The sequence below is a fragment of the Ostrinia nubilalis genome, chromosome 8 (genome assembly GCF_963855985.1).
Source record: "Ostrinia nubilalis chromosome 8, ilOstNubi1.1, whole genome shotgun sequence".
Classification (NCBI taxonomy): domain Eukaryota; kingdom Metazoa; phylum Arthropoda; class Insecta; order Lepidoptera; family Crambidae; genus Ostrinia; species Ostrinia nubilalis.
Genome location: NC_087095.1, coordinates 5,098,098 through 5,112,278, shown reverse-complemented (window position 1 = coordinate 5,112,278; position 14,181 = coordinate 5,098,098). Strand labels below are relative to the sequence as shown.

The 14,181-nt window shown below is 44.5% G+C and overlaps 1 protein-coding gene across 1 annotated transcript in view; it reads left to right on the top strand.

Moving 5' to 3' along the window:
* The window catches only part of LOC135073794 (disintegrin and metalloproteinase domain-containing protein 10), a 69,686-nt gene that overhangs the window by 47,827 nt on the left and 7,678 nt on the right, over window positions 1-14,181 (top strand). The window contains exons 7-14 of the mRNA XM_063967973.1: window positions 1,557-1,721; window positions 2,354-2,525; window positions 4,576-4,787; window positions 5,751-5,911; window positions 8,597-8,788; window positions 10,345-10,514; window positions 10,982-11,247; window positions 13,473-13,705. Coding sequence (XP_063824043.1) covers window positions 1,557-1,721; window positions 2,354-2,525; window positions 4,576-4,787; window positions 5,751-5,911; window positions 8,597-8,788; window positions 10,345-10,514; window positions 10,982-11,247; window positions 13,473-13,705 — 1,571 coding nt within the window. The remainder of the gene's footprint in view (window positions 1-1,556; window positions 1,722-2,353; window positions 2,526-4,575; window positions 4,788-5,750; window positions 5,912-8,596; window positions 8,789-10,344; window positions 10,515-10,981; window positions 11,248-13,472; window positions 13,706-14,181) is intronic.

The following is a 14,181-nucleotide window of genomic DNA, read 5'->3' as shown; positions in this document are numbered from 1 at the left end:
TACGCATTAGGCCGGTTGGGAATGTCATTTTGTAACACTAGAAACTGGCAGTTCTACAAATGTACAGGAACAGTAACTTATCTATAGAAAACCGCGAATATTTGCACGCACGACTCTGGATAACCGCAACAGTATAGTAGCGACAGCTAGGGACATGGGAATATTGCGCCGCGTTAGGGCTTTCCCAATCCTAGTATTGAACGGTTTGCATGTAGGTTATAGTTCAAAGAATAAAATGTGTAGTGTTTAGTGGAACCGTGGTGGTTAATTTTAGTCGGGTCGCATGTTATAATAAGGCGTGGTTTAATTGTTTAAAGCTAACAATCCGTAGCTTAAAAGTTTAACGTAAACGGTTCAGATTGGTGAAAATAAATCTATTTCTTTGTATGTGGGTCCTATAACTTTCGGGTACTTACTTGCCAACCTTACTTCACGACTCTTTTCCGTCGGACCAAATATTAATGGGCGCGGATCGAGCCGTGTCGAGTGCTTATGGCACCCCACCAAAAGGCAAACTCAACTAGAAGCGTGCCCTGAATGTAGAAGCGCCGCAGAGCCCAATTCTAGTGGGACGGATCGGGGTAAATCGGAATGGGCCTTAGGCGCCTGCTCTCGACCCTCGGCTTTGGCCATCGTCCGAACAGGAAGACAGCTGAAAAGCGGCCAGTCACGTGTATGTGCCTGCCGAAATGAAATAAGGGACCGCGCACGATCATGTGCCTTATTGCTCAGAACATAACGCACACACGTCTAATGTATTTCATCAAGATATGAGCCTCGATGTATAAATAATATTACTCGGTGTCCTTAATTCTCAAAGGGTATGTTTTTAAGCATGAAATATACGCAAAGACGTTTGACTCGTGAAGGGAGGCCCCACATTTGTATCGAGTGGGGCTAATTGGCAAATTAAACGTCAATAAGCAGGCAGCGGGTTTTAATTGTATCAATTGTGAGTGTTTGCGCTCGCTGAGAGTTGTCGCCCGGGGCTGGGCACGGTTCATAATGCATTGTTTAGTTTCCAGCGGTTGGCTCGGCTCAATATTGTATGTTTAGTCTTCTGGAAAACGGTTTAAGTAACGTGTATTTTCTATGGCAGCTACAATAACGTTTAAGCGAATAAGAGCTTTCAGTGACGCTTAAAAGAAATACTTAGTGCGAAGGATAAGCAATTTACTTTAATAGCTTTGTCTAGAAGTCAAGTAAAAGTAGCATTAATTACCTACTTAATCTAGAATTTTATTTCGAGTTTGCTCCAACAAATATAATAAACTGAGAGAGATTTAGTGAAAGTTACATTACTTATCTGATGGCCAAATCTGTTTTTACCTACCAACTATATTTCATTCGTCATTATTTTTTATATTTGATTAACCTGGTTTGATGTTACGCGCTTAGGAAGCAAATTAATGTCAATCAATATGACTACAATACATAATTATTATAAAACTCTTGCAAGTTTTATGTGATAAAAGGTTTAAATCAAGTAATGAAATATGACTTTTCGATATGTAGATTTTTTATCTGTACATTTACAAAAAACATTGGTCTTGCAGCACCGGGACCCGTCAAAAAAGAGCGAAGTGGACATGAAGACTCGCGAAGAGATCCTGTCCCTCATCTCGCATCACGTGACAGCTGTGAACTACATTTACCGGGATACCAAGTTCGACGGCCGCATGGAGCACAGGAACATTAAGTTTGAGGTCCAGAGGATCAAGGTTCGTACGCTAACTCCAACCGATGTCCGAGAGAACGACTAACGAATGTAAAATGCTAAGTTTTATTATGTTTGTTATTATTTTTAAAAGCTTACTATTTCAAATTGGGTATTTATGTAAAACTTTTCTAAACATATAATCCTGGTTTCAAAGAACGGTGAATCTACGTTTTATATTGCTTTGCAATTGCAAAAAAAGTAGTCAATTGAGTCGGTAAAATTACGTCATTAGCTTGTATTGCCATATAAAAGCTGTGGTAGAATCTCGTTTTGACAGCTCATAAAAAGCACGTAAATTGATTGGTGGTGTCAAATCCCGTATGTCGTTTTGGTTTATTTTATGCTCGCAATAAATATGGCTGCGGTCCACATATTTAATTTGGTGTCATTACCATGTGCATTATTTGGAACGAGACGCATTCACGGACATGCCGTAATTAATTGAATGACAATGGCCGTGATATATTTTAAATACGAAATGTGTGTATAAACAATACACCATTGTCAAGGTTCCAAATTAGGAAGTCTGTTTCAACAATGACTTTACCTGTATTTCCTCTTCAGTTTCTCTTTCACTAATTATTTGAAAAAGAAAGAAAGAAAAAATGATTATTTGTATTTTTTTCCAAACAGATCGACGATGACTCCATGTGCAACTCGGTTCACTTCGCGACTGAGACCAACCAGTTCTGTCTCGAGAACATCGATGTGTCAAACTTCCTGAATCTCCACTCGCTGGGAAACCACGAGGATTTTTGCCTCGCTTACGTGTTCACATACAGAGACTTCACTGGAGGCACTCTCGGTAAGTAGGCGCGCACACCGTTGATTTTTAGTTTACCGATAGTTGTGCCCGATTTTGAATTGTATGAAGAATCGGCCAAATCGAATCGGCGTAGTGTGCGCACTCCCATACATGCCCATACTCATCAACTGCCCGACTAAACTATCGGCCGACGAAAAATCAACAGTGTGCGCCTACTCTAAGTGGTATAAGTGGCATGTAATTCTCTTTGTTACAGTCGATAGATAATAACTAGACACCATAGACAAAGTAAAATTTCTGACAAAATGCAATTTGGAAATCGCTCCACTGAGCGAAGTAACTACGTAAAATAGCCGGAGCAAAGCCACTTCAGAATTATAACTGTCACTTCTGTTACTTTGGCTTGGGTCTATTGCATGTAAAATTACACAAATTTTGTTAATCTATACAGGGTGTTAGGTAAATGGGTATATGAGCCGACACTAGCCCATGTTAACATAGGCATATAAATGGTATGGTGAAGTCAGAAATTTAATATCATTTTAAATTTTTAATTTTCATACAAAATAAATTTTATAAAATCCGATTTGTATGAAAATTAAAATAATTAAAATCAAGATATAAATTTTCTATAAGTTGGATGATGAAAAATATATTTTCTCATAACTCGATCGTTATAGGCCTTAACAAAAAGGGTCCAATTTATTGCCACTATTTATGAGGGAGTAATGTATTGTGCTATCTAAAATACAGCATTTGTAAAACAAAATAGCTTGCTGTGTTTACCCTCATGTCCATTATGATAAGAGCCATTAAACTCATACGGGCCATTACTTTTTACCCTCTTAGTGCGTTCAGACAAGATATCGGTTAGTGTCTCAGTGCAAAGAATAAACGCTAAAGTATGTACTTTAGCTATAATTTATTTTAGCTATATCTTCCCCTTACACAATTGCTCTATCTCTGGGTTGTTTGGAAGAGATTCCTAGCTATAAGACCGCCTAAATATTGCTGTTTCGATTTTGTATATCTTCAATGACTGTGTCACTTTTTTGTGAATAAAGTACAAACATAGTATTTTTCTACGAGTATAACTCCTTTATAAATCCTTACTTATCTTTTTCCTGTACAATGCTAAAATTAACTGTCATAATAACATGGCTAAGGTTTCATAGCGAGTCGTGCCGTGCAATAAGACGTATGATTACATCTTGACGGGGCACCTATGCATAAACTTGTTTAGTGATTCAACGCGTGAAGTCCAAGGCATGAGTCATAGCTCCAACTCGAGATATGGCGCAGACAGCGATACGAGAATGGATATTTTTTTCACATACGACCATTATTTTAATAACGATCGCATTGTATTTTTATAAACATTACGAAGGTCGAAGGGCGTACTTCAGAGCGAATGTTTAAAAAACTGAAGGGTTTTTATCAACAATGTTTACTCTAACGTGTCTAAATAAATACATATCAATCAATCAATCAAAAATATTTATTCAGTTTAGACCACAAGTGGCACTTATGAACGTCAATAGAAAATAATAAAAAAAGAAAAGGTAGCCCTTATGGGGCACTTTACATGTCTCCTTATCTTTTGGGCCCTACCAGCGCTTCGAGACAAACATATGGCAAGTGCTGAGAAGAAACGCCGGAACAAACTCAGATTAAAGTTATGTTATATAATATGCATTAAAGATAATAATATTTATTTCCTTAATGGAATTACTTATCATTTACTTGGGGGTAACATGAATCATGTTGTGTGAGGTTCCTATACGTTTAATTAATTGAAATACTATTGTTTTCTTTATCTTAAAATGTCAATGGAACAATAATATCATTAATTCAATGACCTTATTTGCATTAAGAAAAACTGTTGGCAATATTTTATAATAAGTACGTTAGAAGTTCAATGTACCCTAGCATCATTTCTGGATAGACAGTAAGCTATCTCCAGGACTACTATCCTTCACTGATTTTGTTTCACTGGAGACCAAACTGTAGATCCTGGCTGTACAGGAGTTGCAGTGTTGGGATTAATCCCGTGTTTCAATATTGATACTTATTTATTATTTCTTTAAAGGCTTAGCATGGGTGGCCAGTGCAAGCGGTGCTTCGGGTGGCATTTGCGAGAAGTACAAAACCTACACTGAGACGATCGGCGGCATGTACCAGAGCACCAAACGTTCTCTGAACACTGGCATCATAACGTTTGTGAACTACAACAGCCGTGTGCCGCCCAAAGTGAGCCAGCTGACGTTGGCTCACGAGATTGGACACAACTTTGGATCACCGGTAAGTTGTTATGCTGAGAACAGGGCACTTTGCATACATAGATTGCGATTAGTATCAAGAAACAATACTTGCTTTGACTCTTGTCTTTGATGTTCAATATTTAGACGTATCACATAATGAAATCTCTCATTTTGCGCGTAGCAAACTGTTTATTAATTTTAAAGCAATTAATAAATAATCGAAATCTACCTCACCAAATATTTAATAAGCGACACTGTCCACGGTAACGTACTCGATGCGTACGCGACATTGTACACTTGACGTACGCCTACTTGCAGCTTACATTCGAAACAATGGATCACTGTCTACGGAGATGCAACATTACGTACGCGAAATAGAACGTAAGCGAATACGCGTACGCTACGCCGCGCTAGTTCTTAAGCTGTCAAGTATTTTTATTGCGATTGTAATTTTCTTATATTCATCATCATTTCAGCCATAGGACGTCCACTGCTGAAGATAGGCAGAGGCCTAGAGGCCCCAGAGGCCTGGGAGAGCCCAATGATTTCCATAATGTCCGGTTGTTGTCAAGGTTCTGGAGTGAGGCCTCGATGTACCGGAATGCGCAGCGTAGGACGTCCTTCCACAAAGTGGACCGATGACATCATAAAGGTAGCATGATGGCGCTGGATGCAGACCGCTACCAACAACAGGTCCTCATATCCACAAAGTCGATAATAAACGACTGGCGGCCACGTACGCGTGGATCCCATTTTAACCTCTTAGGGGTGGAGTTTCGTAAAATCCGTTCTTAGTGAGCAACTACGTTCTAAAAGGAACCTCCATGGAGACTCCTCGCTCTTGTAGTTTCTGAGATTTCGTGATGAGTGAGTCAGTCATTCAGTGACTTTCACTTTTAAACATATTTTTATGCAAGACAAGGCAGGTATTTAACCGCAATCGCACCTGATGTTGAGTGAGATGTAGTCTAGGATATAATATAGATTATGTATTGTTGTACAGCACGACTACCCATCTGAGTGCCGGCCGGGCGGCGCGGCGGGCAACTACATAATGTTCGCGTCGGCGACCTCCGGCGACCGGCCCAACAACAGCCGCTTCTCGTCCTGCTCCGTCGGCAACATCAGCGCCGTGCTGGACGCCGTGCGCGACGGCCGCAAGAGGTATGCCACTACTTACTACACTTACTTCGAGTGCAAAAAACTTTTAATGAAATGACTGAAACCAAAATCTTATGACGACATTGAGACAATCTTAAGCTAAACTAAAAAAGAAAAACACACTCACACATACACTCACTCACTCACACATACACACACACACATACACTCACTCACACATACACTCACTCACACATACTTTCACTCACTACGCGCGCCCCATCCCTACTTAGTTACTGCAGATATAAAAACAAAGAGTAAAACTTAGTATCGTTGATATTTATGTAGTATTAGTGCTTACTTTTATTTTTGTATAAGTACATTTTAGTACATATTGTATCTAAGCACACATAATATTCCAAGGAAGAGCGATGTCTCTTGGCACAGGCTTCTTTAAGCTTAAAAGGAGGCATCGATCACTATTAATTATAAGCAAACCTCTGGTAACGAAATAAAGATTTATTATTATTATTATTACTACTTAACCACACCTCGGACGCTACTCGCGGTCGCGACAGTTCGTATGAAATGCGTTGTAAGCACAGTCATAAAGCTTGTGCAGGCGAACGCGTACCATGCTTGCGTGAGTGAGATATGACATTTTAGGGTTTGGCGTTGCACCACCTTTTCTAATCACGTCTAAAGGAGGCGTAACACACGATCCACGTTCCGCTTTTATAAACATTGTATTTTAATGTAGGGATAACATACGTATTACATTCATTACTAATTCTTAACGTCCTCATGACATTACAACCTATGTCGCCATGAGGACCGCCGTACTCTATGCAGGGCAGGACGCAAGAAACCTTCTTGCCTGCAATACATAGCGGCTGCTTCGTCCTTGTCATTCTGTAACTGTGAGGTAACTGACAACGGGTGGGGGCGCATTCAGCAGGAGGCAGGGAGTGCCACGTATAGTATATACGTGGTACTCATTAACCGTCCCGTCGGCAACATCAGCGCCGTGCTGGACGCCGTGCGCGACGGCCGCAAGAGGTATACCTTTATTAACTAGGGAAAAACTTCAGGGCACCTCATCGGAAGGATTTATTAGACCTCTCTCATACTAGCGTCTTGTTGAACAAATTGTCGTGCAGGGGAAGGTTGAAGGCACAAGAGCGCGCGGCAGGTTGCCCATACGCTGGACCGATCAGGTCAAAACCGCAATGAATGGTCCACTCCACGAGTGTACAAGAAAGGCTACGACGAAGGAGGAATGGTGACGGATTGTGAAGTTTGCCACCAAACCAGGTGTGACGACCACGACCACTCTGCCAAGAGTCTAGCGACGAAGACAAAGATACTAGCGTCTTTCGCGCGTCGTCTTGCTAGCGCCTGCGCAGCGTTGATTCGACGCTGAGCACAGCGGGATGAGAGGGTTTTGTTACTTGCGAAAAACTGAACGTCGAAAGATGCTAGTGTAGGGGGTTCCTTAGGCGCGGCAAAGTTTATAATGCTGCTTGCTCGTCGCATTAATGTTGCATCTATGTATGCCGTGATATCACGCCCACGAGAAATCACCGGACAATTCACACTAGACTGCAGACTTTTAATCGAGCGATACCAAATCGGTGTAGTGTTGCGCACTTCTATACATGTTCATACTGATTAACAGCCCGGCCTAACAATCGGCCGACTAAAAATCTTTAGTCTGTGGGGTATCTAACTATCTATTAGTTTCTAAGGTCATATTTCTTCTAAAGCGGTATATAAATTTAACTCAAAGAAATGGACAATGTCTCCATGCGTCTGAATTATTGTTACTGTTGTTAGTCAATGAATCCCGCATCAACAAAACGTCAACTTTCTACCCACTAAATCTTTCCAGTTCCACCGGGAAGCTCTATGTCAAAACAGGAAGTAATTATCGGCAGTTAGTGCCTGCCCTTTGAGCGACCTGTCGCCGTTAATACGCGGGTCCCCACACGGGGTCATGACTAAAGATATTTCCTTTGCTAACCAGTTTGTTTTTATAGCCCAGCTCGTAAACCGCAAGCTATAAATGTAATAGCTTAGCTAATTGTAATGCTTGTTAGAAGTTAGGTTATTAAAAATTGAATTTATGTTTGGCAGTAGAAATTAAAGACTATTTTTGTTTGGCAATGCAAATTGGCATAACAGTTAAACCATGCGCATAAATGCTGCTATTATTAAAACCACATAATAAATCATATTTATTTACTCGATATTGGCGCCAGTGTGCTTCGAATATTGAGGTCATTAATAAAGAAAATTGATTATTTATAAGTATTGTTATAGTTGAACGATTTTGAATCGTCAAATGGCCAAGTTCGGAAATAGTAACCCGGCATTGATTTATTTATTTTTTATTTATTTATTCATGAATAGAACGGTAGTACCAATTACACTATTCAAACAAGACGTAACAAAGCTCAGAATAACATTTAAGTAATTTGATAGCAGCGCCGTCCTGTAAGTGACATTAATTCAGTGTTTCCCACGTGGCGAAAATCGGAACCAGCGATCCTGTATTGACGGTGGCGCCTCCTGTCAATTACACGGGTGGGACGGTGCAGTGTAGTAAATAAACTACACTAATTAACTAACGGCTAAGTGACAGATTATATGCCAAATCATGTCAATCGGTATCTTAAATCCTCAGAAACCATAACTCCACAGCAAAGTATGAAAGAAAAATTAAAAAATATTTCTTTTTCAAAAAAGGAACTGCCTCACGGCGAGCGCGGGCGCATTTTGCGGCAACAAAATCGTGGAGGTCGGCGAGGAGTGCGACTGCGGGTATGACGAGCTGGAGTGCAAGGACCACTGCTGCTACCCGCGCCAGCTCAGCTCCTTCGACAAGGAGAAGAACATCACTGCCAAGGGCTGCACGAGGAAAGCTAACACTCAGTGCAGGTAGGTTTGCTCACTGTTACATAATAGTGCTCCAGAAACGTGGTGACTGGTTCAGTGATTGATTTATTCTACAAATCAATCACTGAACTTGAGGTCAGCGAGGATAGCGACTGTGTACGACGAGCTGGAGTGCAAGGACCACTGCTGCTACCCGCGCCAGCTCAGCTCCTTCGACAAAGAGAAGAATATCACTGCCAAAGGCTGCACGAGGAAGGCAAACACTCAGTGCAGGTAGGTTTGCTCACAGTTACATAATAGTGCTTCAGAAACGTGGTGACTGGTTCAGTGATTGATTTATTGTACAAATCAATCACTGAACTTGAGGTCAGCGAGGATAGCGACTGTGTACGACGAGCAGGACTGCAAGGACCATTGCTGCTACCCGCGCCAGCTCAGCTCGTTTGATAAGGAGAAGAATGTCACTGCCAAAGGGGGCACGAGGAAGGCTAACACTCAGTGCAGGTATGTTTGCCAGTCTGGTTTTTGCTATATTGTGACTTTGATTTACCCAATAGCGTAAGATTATACTCGCATGTATATTCTATGTGAGCAAAGACTTCTAAGTACTACCAGGCCTGTTCATCTCCGCGAGTTTACATCGAAAACAAATCACGCACGATGGCCCACCTACAGGATACTATTCGACAAGGCCTCACATACGAGCGAACATTGACTCACGCACGCGTATTCTTGTGTATGATGGAAGAAAATAAAGAAAATTAACTGCCTAAATAATAATAAAAACACAGAATGTACTTTTTTAAGTTGCCTAAAGACACTGAGAGGTAAATAAGTAGTTAATATTATTCATGTTAATTCATACTAAATCATGTATTTCCTCCGCCATTTTCCGCAGTTTGGCACCACACGTCACATCATTTTACCGAAGTCAGCCCTATAGCTTCGGCGCAGTGCCGAATTACTGCCGATCACTGACGTTTGTCAACAAAATGGTGCTTGACTCTTGACACAGGCTAAATTACACCGTATTGTTAATGACATTGAGCATAATTTTTTTTAAATACCTTCGCGAAGTAAAACTTCTGTACGAAGTACTTATTATTATTCTGTGGTACTACTAGACTATTGAACTAGGATATTGCTCTTAGCGCAGATATTGTTTAATGAGACCGATAAAAGCGTCGTCATTATTTAAGCGTAAGTTTGCGTAAGTGATTTGAAGTTACATTAGGTACCGGTCACCTTAGGTACAGCCTCTATTTCATTTGTTTTTATCCACAACTGAAAAGCTCTTGGCCTTCATCTCACATCTTAGAAAGTGATGATCAGGCCGAAGTGAGCTTCACCCGGAATTCTGCAGCTTCTTGTTCTGTGAGTGAGTGTACTTCTTAGACCGGTCAGTGCAAATCTGGTTCAATGTAGGACTTGTTATTGTGAAAATCCTTGAGGCTTTGTCCAGCATTGGACGGCATGAGGTTGAAATGATACTATGTACTAGAAGAAGTCCTTGCTGATGTTATTCTCTCTTACCACATCATTACTTTTCCCCTCAGCCCGTCGCAAGCCTCGTAACTTATCATTATCTTCTTTCCCAGTCCGTCACAAGGCCCGTGCTGCCAGTCGCAGACGTGCCAGTTCACGCACGCGCGTGCGAATGTCACGTGCCGGGAAGCCACCGAGTGTAGTCACGCGGCATTTTGCTCCGGCGCCTCCGCCGAGTGTCCTGAGCCGCGAGCCATGCCGAACCACACCAAGTGTAATAACGGTGAGTAAGGGGCTTTATGACGTCGACAAAAACAAGCGAATAATTTTGTGGGTTTGATTAAGCAGTGTTTTCTTGGTGAACATTAAAAGCCATGCCCAACCAAAAGTTACAAATTGACTTTAAACCCAACCAGTGACAGCAAGGTCACCTCAGGGATTGTCAAATTGTCATTGGACCCATAACGAAATTAGCAGACGAAGGAAAAGCATTATTCTATTTTGGATATGAACTCTTAACTGGTCTTGCAATAACTTTGCATATTGTTGAAAATCAGCTTGTTACATTATATCATCTGTATTCTGTTGTGTGATTGCAACTCTAGTCTCAACATTGAACATTGATGTTCTACGACAAAAGCGCCTGACTTGACTCATTTTCTAAAACTACAATCATAATCTTATTGCTATGATCAAAACTGACGGGGAATTAGTCGATCGATCTAATCACTTTCTTTGCTTGTGTTTCAGGCACGCAACTCTGCATAAACGGCGAGTGCAGCGGCTCCATCTGTTTGGCATGGAACATGAAGGAATGCTTCCTATCGTCATCACCAACACGTGCGGGTGACGGCGTCACACAATCCGTGGTGGATCGCCGGGCGCTATGTCAACTTGCGTGCCAGACCGGGCCCGGACCGGACTCGTGTCGGAGTACTGCGGACTTCGCGCATAGAGTCGGTCTTCCCGCGGGCGGGATCAGCCTGCGGCCCGGATCGCCGTGTGATAACTTCCAGGTTAGTAATAGTATCTACATGGCTACTTCGAAGGTGACTGATAGGAAGATAGCTTCTACATGGCTACTTCTAAGGTGACGGATAGGAAGATAGCTCCCTATAATCCTCGCCAACACGTGCGGGTGACGGCGTCACACAATCCGTAGTGGACCGGCGGGCGTTATGTCAACTTGCGTGTCAGACCGGGCCTGGACCGGACTCGTGCCGGAGTACCGCGGACTTCGCGCATAGAGTGGGGCTTCCCGCGGGCGGGATCAGCCTGCGGCCCGGATCGCCGTGTGATAACTTCCAGGTTAGTATCTACATGGCTACTTTTAAGGTGGAGGATAGGAAGATAGCTCCCTATAATCCTCGCCCACACGTGCGGGTGACGGCGTCACACGTTACAGTCCGTAGTGGATCGTCGAGCGTTATGTCAACTTGCGTGTCAGACCGGGCCTGGACCGGACTCGTGCCGGAGTACCGCGGACTTCGCGCATAGGGTCGGGCTTCCCGCGGTCGGGATCAGCCTGCGGCCCGGGTCGCCGTGTGATAACTTCCAGGTTGGTATCTACATGGCTACTTCTAAGGTGACTGATAGGACGATAGCTCCCTATAATCCTCGCCCACACGTTCCGGCGATTAGGTCACACAATCTGTAGTGGACCGGCGAGCGCTATGTCAACTTGCGTGTCAAACTGGGCCCGGACCGGACTCGTGCAGGAGTACCGCGGACTTCGCGCATAGAGTCGGGCTGCCCGCGGGCGGGATTAGCCTGCGGCCCGGGTCGCCGTGTGATAACTTCCAGGTTAGTATCTTCTACATGGCTACTTCTAAGGTGACGGATAGGAAGATAGCTCCCTAAAATCCTCACCAACACGTGCGGGCGACGGCGTCACACAATCCGTGGTGGATCGCCGAGCGTTATGTCAACTTGCGTGCCAGACCGGACCTGGACCGGACTCGTGCCGGAGTACCGCGGACTTCGCGCATAGAGTGGGGCTTCCCGCGGGCGGGATCAGCCTGCGGCCGGGATCGCCGTGTGATAACTTCCAGGTTAGTGTCTACATGGCTACTTCTAAGGTGACTGATAGGAAGATAGCTTCTAGATGGCTACTTCTAAGGTGACGGATAGGAAGATAGCTCCCTATAATCCTCGCCCACACGTGCTGGGGACAGGGTCACACAGTCCGTGGTGGATCGTCGAGCGTTATGTCAACTTGCGTGTCAGACCGGGCCTGGACCGGACTCGTGTCGGAGTACGGCGGACTTCGCGCATAGAGTGGGGCTTCCCGCGGGCGGGATCAGCCTGCGGCCCGGATCGCCGTGTGACAACTTCCAGGTTAGTATCTACATAGTTACTTCTAAGGTGACGGATAGGAAGATAGCTCCCTATAATTCTCGCCCACACGTGCGGGTGACGGCGTCACACAATCTATAGTTGACCGGCGAGCGTCATGTCAACTTGCGTGTCAGACCGGGCCTGGACCGGACTCCTGTCAGAGTACCGCGGACTTCGCGCAAGAGTCGGGCTGCCCGCGGGCGGGATCAGCCTGCGGACCGGGTCGCCGTGTGATAACTTCCAGGTACTATCCGTTCGCGATAAGTTTGCCGCTGGCGATATGACGTCACTCGAAGGAATGCGTCTATAACTTTAGCAAACTATATTGAAAAAAAAAAAAAAAATTTTTTTTTAATATGGATCAAAATTGTGCATTTGAGTAAAATAAAATACTCAATTACGTTTTATGAATAATTATTTACGTTTAATCGCGGTTGGAGGAGGGGACGCGCATTCCACGGACCGGCAAACTTAGCGCGAACGGGTAGTAAGTGTGTAGGGCTACTTTTAAAGGTGAATGAGTTCCTTCAGCTTTTGAAATGAAGTGGAATGAAATGTTTTATTTTAAATTATGAACGTTAAATAATGAGTTAAAAAAAGTTGACTACTTCTCAGTATTGGCTGATAATGTTGTCTCGAAGTGGTGTTAGGACAAGCTATATTTGGGACGTTAAAAGTAGCCTACATTTTACAACCATTTGAGTTTGAATTCAACAACCACGGCGAATAATTGTGTTTGAAATCTAATTATCCCTTAACCAGGCCTTGGATAATTTGAACTTTATGCTGTGAAGATACGGTTGAAAACTAATGACTGTTTTTAGCCTTGTAATATCGCGATGTAAGACCTAACAGCGCCATCTCTCAATCAAATCTAGAACTAAGAACAACTTTTCTTTTCCAGGGCTACTGCGACGTGTTCCTCAAATGCCGCGCGGTGGACGCTGAAGGCCCGCTGGCCCGACTCAAGAACCTGCTCCTCAACCGCGCCACGCTGCAGACGGTGCAGGCGTGGGTGACGGAGCAGTGGTGGTGCGTGCTGCTGGGCGGCGTGGCGCTGGTGGTGTGCTGCGGCGCCTTCGTCAAGTGCTGCGCCGTGCACACGCCCTCGTCCAACCCCAAGCGGCCGCCGGCCAGGTCGGTGCGGTCACCATAGACACAGTGTGGGAGGGACGGTGCAGGCGTGGTGCGTGCTGCTGGTGGTGTGCTGCGGCGCCTTCGTCAAGTGCTGCGCCGTGCACACGCCCTCGTCCAACCCCAAGCGGCCGCCGGCCAGGTCGGTGCGGTCACCATAGACACAGTGTGGGAGGGACGGTGCAGGCGTGGTGCGTGCTGCTGGTGGTGTGCTGCGGCGCCTTCGTCAAGTGCTGCGCCGTGCACACGCCCTCGTCCAACCCCAAGCGGCCGCCGGCCAGGTCGGTGCGGTCACCATAGACACAGTGTGGGAGGGACGGTGCAGGCGTGGTGCGTGCTGCTGGTGGTGTGCTGCGGCGCCTTCGTCAAGTGCTGCGCCGTGCACACGCCCTCGTCCAACCCCAAGCGGCCGCCGGCCAGGTCGGTGCGGTCACCATAGACACAGTGTGGGAGGGACGGTGCAGGCGTGGTGCGTGCTG